A 19,641-nucleotide genomic window follows, 5' to 3' on the forward strand; every position below is an offset into this window, starting at 1 on the left:
TAACCAGACTAATCAATTCTGACGACATGTCCGGAGACCGGGGTCTATTTAATCCTTCAGGACAAAACGGCGTGCCCTCAAAGAAATACAATATATTCATTGTACGCATTAGCTTTATTACTTTGTCCCTACACTTTGTATTCATTAATTTAAGAGTCACAGCCTGTATTTGAGCAACTTAATAACAAGGTGCTGTCTCATACGAAAATCAAATTCTGTAGATTCAAGAGAAGCCCCTAACTATTATTTCTTTGTTGTCAAGTCTATATTTAGGGTTACTAATTGAATCTACAGAATTTGATTTTCGTATGAGACAGCACCTTGTTATTAAGTTGCTCAAATACAGGCTGTGACTCTTAAATTAATGAATACAAAGTGTAGGGACAAAGTAATAAAGCTAATGCGTACAATGAATATATTGTATTTCTTTGAGGGCACGCCGTTTTGTCCTGAAGGATTAAATAGACCCCGGTCTCCGGACATGTCGTCAGAATTGATTAGTCTGGTTAAGATAGAAATATCGTATCCCACCAGGAAACATGGTTACCGTAAGATTGCTGCAAAGTCTGACCCCGACCCAAAAAATATGTAAAGCCATTAAACCTCTTATTATGAGTGATATCGTATACTTTCAGGCCGCCAAGGCTGTCCAGGCTGTCCGTAAGGTTTCCCTTCATTTTTATATTGAGGTGTACGTCACGGTCGGGAAATGTAATGGAGCTAAACTAGAGAGCATGTCAAGAGTCGATTAAGCTTCTACTTCGACTTAAGCTTATCGGGGTATATTTCTCTTATACCGACCTCAACTTCCTTTTTTGATAAGCCTAAGTTTTCTACTTCTACTTAATCTAGTCGAATAGCGAGAACCTTATCCTACAAATTCATGAAGACATATACAATAATTAATTTTCAATACTCCTTGCATTAAATATATAATAAGACTCTCAGCTAAAACATACTAAAATATCAGGGTGAAATATCAATTAATTCTCTCTAAAAGTCATTATGTTTGTCATCTAATAAAATAATAACATAACATTCCAAGTCTTGGGTATAAAACTAATAATAAATCAACTTTTTTCTATTTTATACATCAACTTTTTTTACAAATCACAATCTTTATTACTGTCATACATTTATTAATATCTAACCAACTATGGTACCAAATAAATCAAACAAAACTACAAGAAGAAACAGAAAGAACTTGGTCATTCACCAGTACATACCGTCACCTCCAGTACAAAAGATCAAGAAGGTGAGAAATCTGTCCCTACAGCCAGCTCGTCGGGTTCTCTAGGTAGCTTAACATACTACAAAAAACTAGTACTACTTCAAGAGGATCATACTTAGTTAAAAAGGTTATAGTGGAATTTTTAAAGGTAAAATAAAGTTCAAAAAGACATAAAATCGATGCTTAATCTACTTTATATATTATCGATGGTATTGAAACACGCATAAGGCAGCTCTAATAAAAGTAGCTTCTTTATTGTAGATATAATTCATAAATACACTCAAAAAGAGCACGGAGAAGCTCAATAACAACAGAGAACATTTATACTTCTTTATAAATCTTCTGACATTAATCTGACAAATTAATAGAGAGGGTGACTACCACCACGGCAGATTTTTCGTGTAACAATTTTGTAATTCAGCCCGTGAGTTTATGTTACCATTTTGGGAATAGCTTTTTCATTGAAGTTTCAGGTCCGAAAGAATCGCAAAATTGATAAATGGGATCGCAAAAAAAAAAATTGGCTGGTAAAATACGATTTTATTTATTTTTATGGGTTGAAAATATTGGGGGTAGATAATTTTAGGCTTCCCATACCTACCCTGCGGTAGCTGCTACTGTAGGGTAGGTATGCTTGCACTAGCAGCTAGAAATATTTAATAGCTATTCTGAAAATGTTTCCAGAAACAAAAGCAAGTAGAATTTTGAAAAACCCAATTGGATGTTTGAAAGCAAAAACCATATTAATGCTTTTAAAATAAAAGCAAAGAAGCTATTGGAAGGACACGTTTCAAATCCGAGCGAAAATGTCAAACCTGCAAAAAAAACAAAGGTCATTAGTACATGGACTTTTAATGAAGATTACTATGTTTTAGATGACTTACCACATATTAATTGAATCTAAAACAAAAACAAAAACAAAAAAAAACAAAGCAAAAAAGAAGAAGACATATGTTTATGTTAGTATGGATAAAATCAGTATACGAGCAAGATTCTTTACATACCTTTTTATGTCAAGAATTCACATGCCCTATTATACTTCAATTAGATTTTATTAATCAGAACTCGTAATAGAATCACATCATTAGCAATACCTTTTAAGATCTTAATCATGTGAGAGGATCAGAGTTGATCTGTAGTATAATTAGCTAATGAGTAGCATGATCATGTGCCATTTGTTGCCTGATCTTTAGAAAAATGAAAAAAATTGTATGAAACAAAAAAAGGCACTCAATGTTTATTTTTTGTGTCAAGCTAAACTGTAACAAATTAATGAATTTCATTGGTTTTTGAAGACCATTATACGCTTATTACTGGTTACATGAATAACACTTTTCATTGGTTCCTGAAAGAAATCGACTTGTTGTTTCAAGATGCAGAAATAAATAAATATATGGTGGTCGTCTATACTCCTTTATCACGTTAGACAATACGTTGCATCACGAAAGCTCTGTGATGCAGCGTATTATTAATTACCCAAAAAATTCTAGGGTGGTAGTTTCTGCTCCCAAAGGACCAGGTCAACACAATTTTGCCTTTGACGATATCGGAAAGACCTGCTCACTTTGTGGAAAAGATTTCGATCGCGTATGGAATCTACGACGCCACCTTACCAAATATCATAAGTTAGCAACTCATATTGCTAACGATATTAGCCCTCAATATGCCGATAGAAATTTAGCGTCACAAAGTCAGACCACGAACACTGCCGAGCCGACCGCCCCTGATCACAATGACGATTCCGTTAACGAAGACCTACACGTTGAATCCGATTTGGAGGATGACGACAGCAGCGATGTTGACGACATAAACAGCGATGGCGACGATAATGTTAGCGAGATTGAACTCGATGCCGGTGAAAGTATTATCGAGATGGATGAGGACACCAGCCCCTTTGAAAGTCCAAGTCCAGGTAACCACCTATACATGCATATAAGAAATAGTATGTTGTCTTCTGCATCCAATACCAGCTCATCGTTGGATGCAGATCTCGATTTACTGAGAGAAGCAACTGGATCGCATACGACATGGAACCAGTATACATCAGACACCCACCCGTTCCCGGATCTCCAGTCTATGGTACTGCTTGTCTTTGTTGATGGCGATAAAGACATGGTATCTCGCAGGATCTTGAAAAAGATCCTGTTTACCATAAGTCTTGTCCTTAAGCTTCACGAGGAAGCTATCCGAAAGAAGTCCCCGTTCAAGTTACCTCGTTTGGATGCCCTCTTGAACTATCAGACCAGGAAAAAGTCCAAGATTCCTGTATTTCCATCCACAAAAGTCGATATCTAGTTGCCGGAAAACAATACCACGTCTGCTTATATCAACTTGCCTTCAGACCACGTCCGGTTTCTTGCTGCCAACCCCAAGAAAGCAAGAAACATGTTTTCCCTCCCTGACCGCACTCCTAACCATTCCATTTGTCTACAACAAGGCGAAAAGTGGAGAACACATTGGTACTATCAACAACCTATGTTCACCCACAACGGCGTAGATTTTTGGTCTGGTGATATTGTTAACTTTATGAATGGTTCCACTCCAGCCCGTTTCCTAGTAGAATCATTCCATACCATGGATAACTCAGCCGTTTTTGTTCAAGGCTACATGGTTTATATTCTGGAAGGCGGTCAGTTCATTGGAATCGAAGTTGAATCTACTAACATAAAGCTTGAAACTCTTCTCGGTGTTGACTCGACCCCTGTTGATGTTGCCCTATGCTACAGCGTCTCACCTGGGAAAGTCTTTCATTTGATTCCCAGGCACAAGTCCTTGCTGGAAGAGCCTCATTTCTTAAAACGGCACGTACTAGACGAAACCGGAAAGCCGATCGATCCAAAGTTGTTTTACAAGGTGAGGATATCGCCCATTATACTTTTCACCGACGACACCTCCGGAAACCGATCAAAGCAATATAACCCGTACGAAAGCTGGTCAATGAAGTTTGCTGCTCTCTCCTACGAAGAGAGGTCTTCAATTGAAAACATCCACTTTCTCTCTGCTATTCCCAAGAAAAAGGGGGCAAGTGGGATGTCCTTGTTGCCTAAAATCGTTGAAGATTTCAAAAGGCTCGAAAACGGACTGGTGATGTTCTCTGCCAAAGACAACGAAAACGTCTTAGTAGCATCACCACTCCTTTGGATCGAGGCAGACACTCCATGCCATTCTGAACTATGTGGTTTGCGCGCGCCGACAAGTCTGTACCCATGCCGCAAATGTTATGTCCGTTTACAAAGATCCATGCCCAACCTCCAAAGCTCTTCGTATTATACTGGTAGACACACAGCAAGAACAAAGGCACACTATCTTGCTGCTGCGTCTACCTCGGGACGTGGATCGACTATTCCAGATGCTCCTTTGACTGGAAATGCTCTGACAGCAAGCGACCTATGCTTCGCAAATAGGGCAACAGATGCATTGTTGGAACTACAGTCATTCGATCCATCGACAGATACTCCAGTTGAAGTTCTGCATAACATACTTCTTGGAGTTGCTAAGTATCTAGTCAATGATTTGGTAAAGGTTGTACTAAAGAAAAATCCTAACCAAATGGCTAGATTGTCCAAAGCCCTCAACGATTATGAAAACTCTCAAGGAATGTCAAGAAAGTTCACTCGAGAGTTACGACACTGTGGCTCATTCCTTGGGAGGGATTACAAAGTTCTTCTGCAAATTCTACCCGCTATCTTAGTTACAGAATTTGCAAATGATAGTATACTCTCTCTCATAACTCCACCTTTTGTCCGTCTTGGCCGTCTTTGCTCCTTGGTGTTTGTTAGAGCAGTAAGGTATGATTATAATATGTACATCGACGAAGTTGAAAAGGCAGTTACAAGCCTTATCCAAGAACTGCATCATTATGTCATTACCTGTGAAATCGAAGGACATAATCCGTATTCCTCGAAGCCCAAGGTTCACCTGCTCACACATCTGCCCGACGATCTACGAAGATTTGGAACTGCTCTACACTACGAGACCGAAAAAGGTGAGCAGTTTAACAAACACATCCGTGAACACCTAATGCATACCAATAGGTTAAACACCTCAAGAGATGTATGTCTCAAGTTCGCCAAGCAATCTGCAATGAGACACATCATTGATGGTGGTTCATGGGTGAGCAAAGACAAAATGAGAGAGAAGTATGGTAATTCCACGGCAGAATTTCTTAAAGAAAACTTTAACGACAATGTTAAGAATATCCTGTTTAGTGGATCAAGAGACTTTGCTGATAATAACGACACTGATGACATTACAGCAAAAGCACTCTGTGACAATACCTTTGCGGTGTTCATGCTCAAGGAGAGTAGAGACCAACATGCCCATCCATTTATTGGAAAGGTTTCCTCTTTGAGAGTAGAACACTATCGAGTTGAGAGTAGTCCCACGCTCAAGTTAACAACTACCTCCTCGCGCAAAAGGTTTCCAATGATGCATCTACTCCACTCGATCAGCTGAAGATTGTATGTAAGCTTGATATGCACACAGAATTTAACAACAAGCTTGTCATCAATCTCAGTAAATTTGGCTCCTACTGGTTCTTTGTTTCCTTGTTTTCGAATCGACAGTATTGATTTTTTTTTATCTTTATTAATAAAAAAAATTATTCAATAAAAAAAAATTGTGATTTTCACCGTCATTTTTCGGTTTTGCCAAAATATTGAGAGGGTCCATTTATGGATACTTGCCCTTTTAAAATTGCCTTATGTAGTTGACAAGTCTCATAAAATGGGTCAAATTCGATATCCCGATTAATCTGGGTTATATAGACCAATCAAAATGTATGTGAGTAAAATATTTCCAAATTTGATATCGAAAATCTCCCGTGGTGACCTATTCATTTTTGAAGATTACCATTTTTATTGAATATCTGAGATGTAAATGCAAGAATTGAATCACAAAAACTCTTTTTCAAATTTGAATTATGAAAAACGTACAAATATGGAGTGCTGTTTTATAACATAAATAGTGCTTAAATATACAGTACCATTTTTAGCCTATTCAAAATTGGGTTGAAAAATTACATCTTTTCCTTCAAAATCGAGTTCATTTATAAATAACAAGAGAAGTTTGTGGACTCAAATTTTCAGTTGTACAAAAACACCGACTGAAAAAATGCAAACCCCCCAAAAATCATTTTTTCAAAGAAGTTTCTATATTAAGTTTTCACTGTCACAAAATGGTGTCGGATTTGTATTTTTTCTAAACAAACGAACTACTTTTTAACATTATTTCTTAAAAGAAATATTGTATGAAAAAAGCACTTATTTTCTCTTTTTCTTTAAAAGAAACTCTAATAAGCTTACCGTAAAATGTATTTCTGTAAGTATAAGCTTTATATAACATAATAAAAAAGAAGCCTTATCAAGGCAGCAATATCAAAAACAGTTTAAACATATCTATATATCCTTGTAAAATTAAGGCTGTTTGTATATGTGATTTTGCTGTCAGTTTAGGATAAAAATTGAGAGAATATTATTAATTGAAAATTTGATTTCACTTTGCCAGATTTTTTGACAAAATAAAATGACTTTTTCAAAATTTCAAGTAATACAAAGTGATACAATTACACAAGTATTCCAGTTTAAGTAACCAAATTCACTCTTGTGTCTGCAAATCTGAGTCCACAAACCTCTACAATCGAGTAAATTTGAAGCAATCCAAAATAGGATGTGCGGAATATCAAGAATAAAAACCCCATTTGGATGATTTTCATAAACTTATTCAAAAATGAACAAGTAGTCACTCTCTCTAATATGTCCTCAAGTACAGTAGTTTACAAATCGGCTTAAAGATATGTTACAAGACTGTGTTGCCGAGATAAAGAGTAAAATCACAAAAAAAAATGTGGTTTACAAAAGAATGCTTGACCTATTTTGAAAAAACCCTGGCTGTGAATATAGGGCACACGTCTTTATTTTTATTGATATATAGGTATTTTAAAGATACTGATCACTATTATATTATATGACTGTTGTTATCTTTGACTCTAGTGATTATGAGATTAAAGAAGCCTAATCCTATTTCAGTTCAAGATTTATTTCTGGTTTGAGTATGCTAAGATGGCTGTCTCAGCTGATGCACAAGCAGTGTTTGTAACATTTATCGATAAAATGAGTATAGTTTTGGATCTGCTGAGCATGTCCCATATTTCCGTCAGATCGAGTTTTATACAAGCAGTTATTCTTTTCTTTCTAAGATATAGCCACATAGGATAACAACAAGCCATTTTATTACACAAGAGCCTAGGAAACTATTATTAACATATTGAATTTTGTGAACGATTTATAGACATAATGGATATAATAATATTAAGACCAATAGTCTGTAAAAGATACTCGAATTCGTGTCAGATTGTAAATCAATAATATCTTTCATTTGTTTTAGTTTTATTCTTATAATAAAAGACCAAGTTATTTCGGCCAAGTCGCACAGAAGATGTTTTCAGAGTACAAATGTTACTTATATATATATCTCGGTCTATAGAGTAGTGTTACTTTGTGAGTATTCAGATTCCTTTTTTGACAGAAAAAAAGTATGTCCAAATCTAAGGACTAATAGTTTTATGCTTTATTTTCAATAATGAGGCAAACACACCTGGGTCTGTATATCAGAGGATATTATAATAAAACATCAAAATAAGTCTATTTAATCTTCTAGAATTAAATTTATCTTGGTGTTTTCTAGTATGCTTGTATACCTTTGAAATCGCAATATATATATATTGTGATTATTACTATATTTAATGGTCTTGTACGAGTAGACACAATAGTATCACATCACTGGTAGTCCATAATTATACTACAGTAAGCTAAAACGCTAAATTCTGTGTCTGTTTATGTACCTTTATTTGTAATTTACGGCGTTAATACAAGTAAGATCTTGTTAGACAATACGGAAAAAAGTATTTGGGCGCTTTAATCGTAAGAAAATATCTGTTGACAGACTTAGTATTTCTTTGATTATTTAGTAAGTCGAATGTTCTATTATGGGCAAGCCTTATCAATATTTAAATTATTTGTAACTCGTGTAATAAGTACAAAATTTTTGTTGTTTAATGTACATTATTCATAGGTTTTTTACTCAATTAATTTGTTTCTATGTTAGAGTGTCTTGCATATGTGAATGGTTTTCACTTCATCGAAACAAGTATAAATACAAGACTGAATTTTGATTTCATGAATTTTTTTTTGAAAAGAAAAAAGATACATACTTCTTTCCTTCTCTTTCCCTTTCTTCCCCTTCTCTTTTTCATTCTTCTTTCCTTTCTTTAGAATATACAATACATGAATACATTCACCATATAATAAATCTATATATAAAAGTGTGTGTTTGTGTGTACATATCCAGCCTTCTCCGAAAATTACTATGATTAATGAACGAACATACGGCAAGAGTGAACCTATAGAATAGCTCATATTATTAAGATTGATATATATGTATATATAAGTAATACTCATATTTATTATTTTATTTAATCAGTCGCACGAACCACTTCTTTAAAAGGAAGTGCATACAGACTTATCAGTCAGATTAAGTTTTGCAGTTGATACTCAGCGAGATAGGACAAAAACGTAATCTCAAATCCCAAGTCTTAGTTATCTTGAATTTTCAGGGTTGAATACTAGGGTACCCAAGTATATATCTTGTCCTGATCTGGGTGGTATTTATTATCAAGAAAAAAACAATTGGGTAAAAAGAAGTTAGTGTCTCCGCGCTCATTTTACCTTGACCAACTTAAATGATTTGGTTACCCAGTCTACGTCTTATTTGCAATCCTATTGGCCATTCTCTCTCTCTCTCTAGGCGTGTGTATTAATTCTCTGATCCACAAGGGTTACAAGGTACTTGAGATCGGGGCAAGTCAGTTCAAGTCAAGTATAATAGTAAATCGCACCACATAGCTTTTCGCGTCATTTACATATGTTAATGTGTGATTAGTTTGTAACAATAATAAATATGGAAAGATGGCTGTAAAGTACTTCGTTGGGGGACTTGTTACATTTTTAACTTTCGTTACACTACACCCTAGATATACCTCTTTGTTTTGGATACAATTATCCCACGTATTAATAGTTTTGCGAGATTGAGCTACCATTCTATATGTTGACTGAGTACAATATGAGATTACCTTCTCTCCCACGACCTTTATCTAATTTTTTATTTTACGAAGAAAGGAAAGAACAAAACAAAACAATAAAATTACAAGTTATATTATCATTATCATTAAATTAGCAAGGGCATAATTTTCAAGATAATGTGAGATAATGCAGAAAGATAATAGAAATACAATTAGTGATACAACAATCGACAGATTATTCAAGTAGTTAGCTTGTACGCTATGTGAATAAGTAAAATAAAAATAAATATAAAAAGTATTTGTATAATAAATTAAAGGTGCTACTCTGCCATTAATCTATGAGCAGATATTTACTGACTCATAGTAGCATAAATTTACCTTGTTAATACTTCTGTTATACATTTTACATGTGTATATTTAATATATAATGTTACATTGATTATCTTACGTGAGAGAAACTGTAGTTTTGTGGATGATAATAAAGATAAATTCTCACAATTGTCGAAATTTATTATTGGAATAATATGAACACAAGATCACTCTACAGAGCTAAGCTTAGTAAACCAAAAACCTAGACTAGACCTCTTGATGATAACTTTGCACTTCTACAGAGACTAATACATATTCAACAGGCGCATGATGAAAATTTGCGTGTACTACTAATGATAAACTCTGATGGCGCACTGTGGTGAGCGGAATCCTTAAAGATATCTTGAGTGCGCATGACAAGAAAATTCACGGTTTTCTAAATAGAGAAGGTTACCTCAAAATCAAAAAGCTACATGTGCCCCTCACAATTGTAAAAAGAAAGAAGGAAAAGGAAAAGATGTTGCCCAACGGAAATCTTGGAAAATTAAGCTTCCACTTTTCTTTGGCTACACTAACCAAACCCTCTGACAGTGCTACAGTAAGATCTCTTTATCCAAAAAGTCAAATCGTACAACTGTCCCGATCAATATAATAATAATAATAAGATAAAATAAAATAAAATAAAAACGTATTGTAACCTAACTGCCTCCAATTGTAATCTTTGTTTTTATATATATTTGCTTAATTTTAATTGTGACATACGATACAGATAGTGTTAACCCAATCTTAAATTGAAGTGGTTACTATCACCAGTCAAAAAAATAAAACCAACCCAGCAACTTGTGAGATCAGCTCTGTGCTTTGACTTTTTTTTTCTTTTTTTTTTAGCTGGGCGTATAAATACTGGAGGCTAAAAAGTATATTTGGTCTTTACATTCCCAAATAAAGTCAAACACACCTTTCTTTATCTTTCACTTTTCTAATGTCAAGTGAGAAAGAGTCTGTTCATGTCCAAAGTGTCTCTGGACATGAAATTCATGAAACACTTCGCCATCGTATTACAACCCGTTATGTCACTGCTGATCCCCACAGCTATCTTCAACGTCCAGACGAGAAATCAAGTAGATTTTGGGTTCGTCGTCTTGGTCAAATCAAACCCGTCGAGTTACTTCTTGGTGAAGCCGAAATCTCTGGTCTCAACCGAGCCTTAACAAGCTGGCAACTCATTTTCCTCGGTATCGGTGCTATCATTGGTACTGGTATCTTTGTCTTGTCCGGTACTGCTGCTGCAAACAATGCTGGACCCGCTATCACAATCTCCTTTATTATCGCTGCCATTGCTTCAGGTAAGAGAATAAAGGCACTCAAATGAAAACGACCACGAATTTAATAGTAATATAAACATATCTTGTTTTAGCATTTGCTGCCTTTAGTTACTCTGAAATGGCTTCCATGATTCCTGTTGCTGGTTCTGCTTACACCTACGCCTACGCCACTATGGGTGAAGTAAGTTGACCCGTTTAATCATCCAATTCTATTTATGATTATACATACTTTATCTCGTTTTGGAATGGCTCGGCTTTGCCAAGCCTGCCTCAATACATCCTTTTTAACATCTTTCTCTGTATAGTTTGTTGCTTGGATTATTGGCTGGGATTTGATCCTTGAGTACATGGTTGGTGCTGCCACAGGTAAAGTAATATAAGAGACAATTTAAAGAAAAACGAAGGCCCTATTTTATTATGGTGTTCATTCCCAGTTAACCTTAAGCTCTTCCTTAGTCGGTGTCGGATGGTCTGGATACTTTGTAAAGTTCTTTTCTGTTGCAGCCAACGCCCACTTCTCACCTAGCTGGACCGAGCCTCCTATCAAGTGGAATGAGAGCCCAACCTCTATTAGTATTGAGGATGGACAGTATTTCAATGTCCCCGGTTTCACTATTATTATGCTGGTTACAATTGTCTTGTGCATTGGGTAAGTGACAAGACTTATTTGATATCCGTATCCTAATCCTTTTTTGTTCAGTATCCGTGAGTCTGCATGGATTAACTCTGGAATCGTCATCATCAAGCTTCTCGTCATCTTAATGTTTATCTTTGCCCTTTGCGGTTTTGTCGATACTAATAACTATCATCCTTATATTCCTCCTAACACTACTGGTGATTGGCACAAGTTTGGTACACCAGGTATCTTTGCTGCAGCAACCACCGTCTTCTTCAGGTAAATATTTCCTTTATTGTTACTATTACTCTTATTTCTTTCTTTTTTTTTCAAAAAAAAAGAGGATGTTGGAATAAGAGGAACTAATACTCTTTTAGTTATATCGGTTTCGATGCTGTTACCACTGCTGCCCTTGAAGCCAAGAATCCCAAGCGTGATCTTCCCATCGGTATCTTTGGAAGTTTAATCATTAGTACTGTGCTTTACTTGGCTACCTGTACTGTCATGACTGGTGCGGCAAACTACACGCTGTTGGGTGTATCTACCCCTGTTACTGTTGCCGTTGATGTTGTCCAATTACACACTGGAAAGAACTTCAAGTGGCTCAACATCATTGTTACTCTCGGTGCTCTATGTGGCCTCACCTCTGTTTTGCTAATCAACTTGCTTGCGCAGTCTCGCGTGTTCTACTCTATGGCAAAAGATGGACTTCTTCCTGCCTTTATTGCTACTGTTCACCCTCGCTTCAAGACACCTTACATTGCCACCTTGATTGTCGGCACTGTCACTGCCATTTTGGCCGCTGTATTGCCTGTTGACTTGCTTGGTAACATGACTTCAGTTGGTACTTTGTTGGCCTTCTTCGTCGTTCACGCAGGCGTGATCGTAATGCGATTCACACGCCCTGATGTGGAGCGCCGCTTCAGAATTCCTGGAGGAAAATACCCTTCTCTTTTGGTTCCTTTCTGTGGTATGGTTGTTTCAATTCTATTGATCGCCGTGGCTGAGGTCACCACTATCTGGGTAAGTTTATCACATACACAGACACACGCAATTTTTTTTGAAACTTATTTTAATGGCTTGTGTAATTTATAGCGTTTGTTCGTATGGATGGGTATTGGCTGGATCATTTACTTTGCATATGGTATTCGTCACTCTACTCTTAGACGTAACCCAGTAGGACGTTTTGCTGAAGCTCACGCTGGTTTAGCTGAAGCTACTCACATCAAGCGTGATTCTGAGGGTATTCAAATCGAAGAATACGAACACACCCCTGCTAACGAGCATGAAAATATCCCTGCCCGTGTTTAATTATTTCTATCCACCTAATTCTTACTCCCATCTTTTTATATAATAACTGTTCGAGAACATGTGCTTTATTTCTCTCTCTCTGTAATAACAAACTTTAGTATCCCAACCCTTATTCATTTAGCCATTTTCCCAAAAATATATATACATATTTATATTCATATTTAATAATATTTAAACAAACAGAAACACACACACGCGCACATATATATATATATTTACTTGATTGACTTTTGTATTTAGTGTATCAATCTCCCCATTCTTTTTCTTTATTTTTAGGATAGACAAAAAAATATTCAAGCTAACTAACCTGATCTTTGTCCAATTTGTGTTTAATACTAAAATAAGAGTACATAAGCTTACTGTGTTGATTTGTCTTCATTTTCGATCCAAGGATTAAATAAATATAGATGCGTGAGAAATATTTTGTATGCCAATAACATTCTTAGAAATAATTGGTTAGTACAAACAAAGTTATTATTGTAACAATTACTTATTGTTTTTTGTTATTCCCTTGCAGATTTAAGGAATTAATACTCTACAAATAGGAAGTAAAAGAGAAAACAAGAGTAGCCGACATAGGGTAAATTAGGGCAGTGAATGTCTGTAAATTTATTATGGATATACTGTTACTTTTTTATCAAAGTTAATCCATTATTTTATAGTAATATTTTAAAAAACAGTTTTGAATATAAACTGCTGTGTCTATATTCTTTATTTAAATCTTGAAGCCCAAATCACGCATGCATTTGAGATGAGCTTGAATCAAAGGCCCACAGTTCTCTTCGCCATTCTCAAATACACATTGGTCTCGTGCCTTCTTAGTCTCGGGACATGAGCAGCATGGCTTGAGCGGTTTTCCATCGGCACCTGTGGGAAGAATTCCTGAATGAGTAGATGTTGTCTTGACAGGTTCGGCCATTGTTAATAAATAAGATGCCATTGTTGAGACACTTGCATTTTTGTGCGCTGGGACTGAACAATCGTGACGCTTTTTCTGGAACTTGAAAAAAAAAAGAATATAAAAAAGAAAAGAGATGTATAGATTACTAGTTTCAACTAATCATGGCAAACACATTGAATCCTGTCACTGAAACACAGCAGGATTCCACTGTGGAAGAGTGCTCTGAAATTGATGTTCTTGCAAAGAATTGGATTCAATCACAGTCTGATAAAGAAGTCGTGAGTATTAAAGGATATGTGTTGTCTCTACCACGCTTTAATTAAGAGAGAGTAATAATGATATCCATTATGTTAAATAAGAAACGAATCAAGGACGTTGGATCCGATGTTATTCCTCTCAAGGTATTTTTTCCCTCTCCTTAATTAGTGCTTGGTTATATGGAGATCCTTAGGAATATACATATTTAGACAATAGTCTAATTAATTGTACAGATTATCAATTGTGGAATTGTCCCCAATTTTGAACTGAAAAAAGCCAGAGCTATCAACCGTGTCGAACTTGATACAGTACAAGATATTTCGAAGATTCAACAGGTACAAATAGAGATCCTTCTGTATATGAATATACATATATAGATACGCTTATACCTTTTCTTATACTTATATATTAAATTATCAGGTCATGGTTTCTCCTGCTGTTGTATATCCTAATAAGCCAAACTTCAACTATGTACATGTAAGTCCCGTACAGCAAAAGAATAACATGCAATTCACAAAATAAGGTTTTTTTTATTAATTGAATATCATTGCCTATGCATTTATCTTTTTTTTAAAAAACAAAACGAAAAAAAAGCTCATCCTTGTCACCGAAGATCCAACACCGTTTTTAGTACCATATCTTTACCAGACTAATCTTAAGGTTATCCAACCGGCCAAAGAAGAAGAAGGCCGCAAGTCTGCAAGTAAAGAGGTGGTATTAAAAACTGATCTTCGCGAATTTCTATTCCTTAACCGAAGAGGTGTCCGTGCTCGATTTACGATTCATGAATATCATGATGTATAAATAAATAAATAAATAAATAAATGAATAAATGAATAAATGAATATATATATATATATATATCGAAAAATTAAATAATACTAAGAGATAATACATTGATATGTGTATAATATGTACTTGATAGTCCGAGATAGAGAAACCCAGACAGAAAAATTAATGCCAACGGATTAATAATAACTAAATATAAAAGCAAAAGGGAAATAAAGAAAGAGAGAGAGGGGGATTATATACAAATATATGGAGTTGATACGGCTGAATTGAAATATGATGGTTTCACATCAAGGTGCAGCAGTGGGATTTCTTGGTGGGACCATAAGGATCTTCTTTTTTATCCACAGCTCCCCACACAGACGGAACCAATGGATCTTTTGTACTGTTGCAATAATCTACAAGTCTATGAGAATAGTAAGCATTAAATATTCGGCAATGAGGGCAATGAACCTTGTAGCTGCTTCAGAAACAGTTGTTCTCGGGACATTCAGCTGATCTTTCAAATGTTCATTGTGGTCAAGCAGTCGTTTAAGTTTGCTGGCGGAGACGTCTTGAGATTGTCTGGCAGCTGTTGATGTATGGGTGGTCTGCATAAATAAAGATATATGTGTATAGGCACACGCGTAGAAAGAGCGAGAGACAAGAGAGAAAAAGAAAGAGACAAAATCGGGGTTTAGGGTTGTCCTTGGAAACAACTTCTTGATATCTGTTGGCCAAGTGACTGGTTATTGCATTGACAGGATGATCGAGTCACGACAGTAGTAAACACAATAAGAGTGGGTCGATAAAATAGTATTGCATTCTTATTACAACTTGTTCCATAATTACAAGATTACAAGTGCCTTCTTTATTTTAAACCCTATGCACAAAGAGCTAGGAATTACACAAATATCACAGCGTACGACAATTGAGGCAGCTCAATTGTGATCATAATTTTCTACCCAAATTATGCAACCTATTCTAGGGAAACAAGCAACACACAAACGCACAAAAAAAGGTTTTAATGATCAAATTATAGCCATTTTTCTTTCAAAAAGAAAGAAGCTATAATAAGCTCATTTATAACTTTTGCAAGAAGTCTTACATAAACAAAAAATCAACCGCAAAACTTCCAATCTGAATCACATAGTAACTCTAGCATCATATATATCTCTATTTCTACTCATAGAATTTTGGTGTTAAGACCGCATTGACCGATCAAATTCCAATGCATTGATACATTTAGCGCTATCTAAATTTATGATGATGTAGCGATAACAGTCACGATCGACATGGTTTATGGATTTCTTCAAACACGCCTCTATTGTTTTGTAACTCATATACACTCACTATGGCCGGCCTCCAGAAAGACCCTGCCTTTGAAAGATGGGCTCATCTCCGTGAGAACACTCATCTCTACTTCCGCTGGAACAAAAGAACCGTTAACAAGACCCTTTTCTGGGGTATTGTCATTCCCGTTGGTCTGACAATTTTGTCCTACAAGACCGATGTAAGATTGATAGATATTTGAACTTTTATTCGCTTTTTTTTATTGTATTCAGGGCTAATATTATACTTTACTATAGAGAAAATGGGATTTTACTGGTGCTCAGACAAAGAAGGAACTCAACATGGAGAAATAAAACTTATCACTTATAACACTATTTTAAGACTGTTATTGGACTCAGTTGTTAAATCCCGGGTTCCATTTTTTTCTTTTTCATTTTTTTTCGTGTATATATATATATATATATATATATTGAGGCTCGACACAAGAGATCGATAGGCTTTTTAAAGTGTAAGTACGCTTATCAACCAGTGAATACGATAATCAACGTTGGAGTATCAAATGAAGCAAAAAGAAAGAAAGAAAGAAACAAAGTGGAATTACAAAGAAAAGGGGAAGATTATATAACAAGACACTTTACAATCTACAATGCATCAAAATTGATGATATGAAGGGCCTTGCGTCTCTCCGTCTCATCCTCCCTCTTCTCAGCCCAATAAAGTGCACCAACAACAATACCAAGTCCACACGCCGCTGCAATAAGAGCAACGAGTACCCATGGTACATAATCTGCAGGTTGAATGTAGAGTTCTACCTTCCAACTAATACAAGAGAGAGAGATAAGAAATTGTGATTTTTTTTTTTGGAAAAATTGACTTACGATGAGCTGTCCTTGATATTTTCCGGTTGGTAAGGGATGAAGATTAACTGGGAATTTGGGATGACGCCTTCGTAGAATAGATAGTTATGCTCCTATTGGAGAAGTTAGTAGACTGTACTATGGATGATAAGAAAGTCTTGAGAGATATTACCTGGTGTCTTGTTACACCCGCGAACATCTCTTCTACATAATTGTTTGTTCTTCCCAAGCCAAATAAGCAATATGGTGTTTGAAGAGGCATATACGCAGATTGGGAAAGTTGAGAAACTATATGATTATGGTAAATTATGAGTCAATTCATCATAAATTACTTTGCTTACCTTGATGAACTCGTTTCACGCCAGAGGTGTCAAGGACAGTAAACTTAAAGGTTGCTCCAGGGTAACTGACACCATAAGGCTAAAGGAAAAATGAACAGTCCATATTGACTCGTATATAATTTATAGACATAGACACACATACCTTTAGACCTGGAAGTACTGGATCTACGGGACAGTAGCTAGAACATACTCCATTGGAAACTAATTAAATGATAAATAAATTGAATATACTCGTGGTATAAGGTTAAGGAAAAAATACCAAGGCCTTTGAGAAAGAATGCATCGTTAAAGTAGTTATTGATTACAAAGTTAGGTGTCCGGTCAGCACCCTTTCTTCCTGTGGATTGAAGTACAAGCATGTCGAGGGATCCCTGATAATAAATGTCAGTGCCTATTTTCTCAGTCTTCCTTATCCGTTTAATTACATTCTCATCAATATCAAAAAAGACAGCTTGACTAGGTCTCGTAACATCTGTCAATGCTGAAACTCCCTTATTAACAATAGAAAACGATCGTTTAGAGGCACTTGTGGCTTTCTTAGAGCATAATTCGGTGGTACAGATGATAGATTCAAGCAAAATGGCACGCTTATTTGTGGTAACAAGCAAGTCAGGGTAACCGTCTAGGTTATAGTCACCTAAAAAGAGTCATATAAGAATATATATATTGAATAAAAAAATATTTTCTTTTTACCTGGGTGAATGGCAACAGGTAGTTTCCCTCTAAACAAAGCATCCTCCATCTGAATATACTCGCCATCGTCAAGTTCGGCATCGATATCAAAAACAACATAGTTCTACATAAAAGTCAACAAAATATTGACTCCTTATATATATACATTTATTTCACTGGACTTACCTCGCTTTGTGGATTATCAAAATCAAAAGTGAACCCAGGATCCGCTACACACAAGTTTTGGGCCTTACGACAAGATGAATTTGAGTCTTGATTCGTAGAGCATAGACCCATTTGTTTATTGTATACAACGTGAATCTTGCAAGTAGAGCCATGACAGACAGGAAAGACAATATCTATAGAGCCATCCCCATCTAAACCACGGAAGTATAATTAGTAAAAATACATTTATATGTATCCAAACACAATTACCCATGTCTGCAAAGCTAAGGGCACCAGCGCCATCAGGGAGATATAGTGTTTGAGAAAGTTTAAAGCCATCTTTTCTCTCGTTTGTCCATAGTTGGATACGCTTTTGATTGTTCTTTTCTTCACAAACAAACACTAGGTCTAAAGACAGTAGTTTTTTTCTTTCTTTCTTTAACAAAAAATGCATAGCACGAATTCATACGGTTTATATTTACCAGCTAAACAATCTCCATCCAGATCTAGAAATGCGTTAGAGTGAGGATGGGCCCACTTGCAGTTTCCTGTGGTAACTTTATCAAATACAGTAGACGCCGATACTCTGTGTGTGCGTAATAAAATACAGTTTGATAAACATTATACTACATAATCCATAATATATATACACTCTTACCTTTCATAAAAATCACTCGAGTTTGTGTTTAATGAATTCCCTTTATTAAGCCACATATTCAGTTCATCCTTGTCCGTAGTTGCATCCCAAGCATAGCCGAGAAGATCTGGTCTCATATCACCACTAATATCCAGTACCATTGGTAGAGGCCCTCGCGCAGAAGGTAATTGTATATATTCGGGATCTATCCACAAAAATCAACAATTCGAGCAAAGAAAACACACATACACAATATATATATATATATATATATATATTTTCGGACTGACCAAATGTGTCATTTCCATTGCCAGTGTAGACTCGCATAACGATTTCTCCATCTGCGTTGTTTGATACATCCTCTTGACTCATCACCAGAACATCGAGTAGGCCATCGTAGTTATAATCTCCCGGAATAATATTAGTTATAACTAATTTATCTATCTTTATCTGAGGTCCTGTTTTTGGAGCTACAAATTTAAAGCTCTCTAAGTAATAAAAATAAAAGTAACAGAATTAATAACTGTCGGGTGGTAAATCAACCGAAACAACATTCATCCATAACCTACGATGATTCCAGGTGTACACTGAGACCGATGACTGGTCAGAGCTTAGGACAAACAAATCGGTACTACATAATATAATGAGATGAGAATTGAGCAAGAGGATTCAGACTTGGATTCTCCACCCTCTTCACTCACAACTTGTCCCCATTAAAGTCTCCAAAAGCAGCAATGGTGCCGTCGAAATCATCTAAGCCAATTGTTCCTTGGTCCAAGCTATATAGTTTGTTTTGAGGAAACCGAGTGGCATATTCAAAGCTTTGTGAAAACACAGCTGTTCCAAGTAGCGGTAGAAGAAGTAGTTTAAACATGTTTGC

The 19,641-nt window shown here is 35.8% G+C and overlaps 8 protein-coding genes across 8 annotated transcripts; 5 read left to right on the plus strand and 3 right to left on the minus strand.

Moving 5' to 3' along the window:
* Positions 1–26: 26 nt before the first annotated feature.
* On the plus strand, positions 27–752 carry PHYBLDRAFT_172352 (hypothetical protein; the record flags this gene model as incomplete). Its single annotated transcript, XM_018436777.1, has 3 exons — positions 27–101; positions 377–548; positions 595–752. The coding sequence occupies 3 exons, from the start codon at positions 27–29 to the stop codon at positions 750–752; spliced, it is 405 nt and encodes a 134-aa protein (XP_018287759.1).
* Positions 753–2,686: 1,934 nt separating this feature from the next.
* Positions 2,687–5,686, plus strand: PHYBLDRAFT_66062 (C2H2-type zinc finger transcription factor; the record flags this gene model as incomplete). The annotated part of the gene is made up of 2 exons (XM_018441580.1): positions 2,687–3,143; positions 3,882–5,686. The coding sequence occupies 2 exons, from the start codon at positions 2,687–2,689 to the stop codon at positions 5,684–5,686; spliced, it is 2,262 nt and encodes a 753-aa protein (XP_018287760.1).
* A 4,913-nt stretch (positions 5,687–10,599) lies between these two features.
* On the plus strand, positions 10,600–12,869 carry PHYBLDRAFT_66061 (hypothetical protein; the record flags this gene model as incomplete). The annotated part of the gene is made up of 7 exons (XM_018441579.1): positions 10,600–10,963; positions 11,035–11,123; positions 11,248–11,308; positions 11,399–11,591; positions 11,643–11,837; positions 11,936–12,581; positions 12,654–12,869. The coding sequence occupies 7 exons, from the start codon at positions 10,600–10,602 to the stop codon at positions 12,867–12,869; spliced, it is 1,764 nt and encodes a 587-aa protein (XP_018287761.1).
* Positions 12,870–13,584: 715 nt separating this feature from the next.
* On the minus strand, positions 13,585–13,788 carry PHYBLDRAFT_116167 (hypothetical protein; the record flags this gene model as incomplete). The annotated part of the gene is made up of 1 exon (XM_018428505.1): positions 13,585–13,788. One exon carries the CDS (start codon positions 13,786–13,788, stop codon positions 13,585–13,587), a length of 204 nt encoding a protein of 67 aa, XP_018287762.1.
* A 143-nt stretch (positions 13,789–13,931) lies between these two features.
* Positions 13,932–14,832, plus strand: PHYBLDRAFT_172355 (hypothetical protein; the record flags this gene model as incomplete). The annotated part of the gene is made up of 5 exons (XM_018436778.1): positions 13,932–14,048; positions 14,130–14,171; positions 14,262–14,363; positions 14,449–14,505; positions 14,623–14,832. 5 exons carry the CDS (start codon positions 13,932–13,934, stop codon positions 14,830–14,832), a joined length of 528 nt encoding a protein of 175 aa, XP_018287763.1.
* A 270-nt stretch (positions 14,833–15,102) lies between these two features.
* PHYBLDRAFT_116092 (G protein gamma subunit) lies at positions 15,103–15,413 on the minus strand (the record flags this gene model as incomplete). Its single annotated transcript, XM_018428500.1, has 2 exons — positions 15,103–15,223; positions 15,271–15,413. 2 exons carry the CDS (start codon positions 15,411–15,413, stop codon positions 15,103–15,105), a joined length of 264 nt encoding a protein of 87 aa, XP_018287764.1.
* Positions 15,414–16,150: 737 nt separating this feature from the next.
* Positions 16,151–16,442, plus strand: NUVM (NADH-ubiquinone oxidoreductase subunit; the record flags this gene model as incomplete). Its single annotated transcript, XM_018432285.1, has 2 exons — positions 16,151–16,309; positions 16,386–16,442. The coding sequence occupies 2 exons, from the start codon at positions 16,151–16,153 to the stop codon at positions 16,440–16,442; spliced, it is 216 nt and encodes a 71-aa protein (XP_018287765.1).
* Positions 16,443–16,668: 226 nt separating this feature from the next.
* On the minus strand, positions 16,669–19,635 carry PHYBLDRAFT_182845 (hypothetical protein; the record flags this gene model as incomplete). The annotated part of the gene is made up of 15 exons (XM_018438685.1): positions 16,669–16,908; positions 16,968–17,059; positions 17,119–17,234; positions 17,288–17,366; positions 17,430–17,488; positions 17,547–17,658; positions 17,713–17,924; positions 17,981–18,083; positions 18,146–18,336; positions 18,395–18,532; positions 18,607–18,710; positions 18,783–18,966; positions 19,052–19,249; positions 19,331–19,392; positions 19,463–19,635. The coding sequence occupies 15 exons, from the start codon at positions 19,633–19,635 to the stop codon at positions 16,731–16,733; spliced, it is 2,001 nt and encodes a 666-aa protein (XP_018287766.1). The 3' UTR covers positions 16,669–16,730.
* Between the last annotated feature and the right edge of the window lie 6 nt (positions 19,636–19,641).

This window comes from Phycomyces blakesleeanus (genome assembly GCF_001638985.1).
Source record: "Phycomyces blakesleeanus NRRL 1555(-) unplaced genomic scaffold PHYBLscaffold_21, whole genome shotgun sequence".
In the NCBI taxonomy this organism is placed as follows: Eukaryota; Fungi; Mucoromycota; class Mucoromycetes; order Mucorales; family Phycomycetaceae; genus Phycomyces; species Phycomyces blakesleeanus.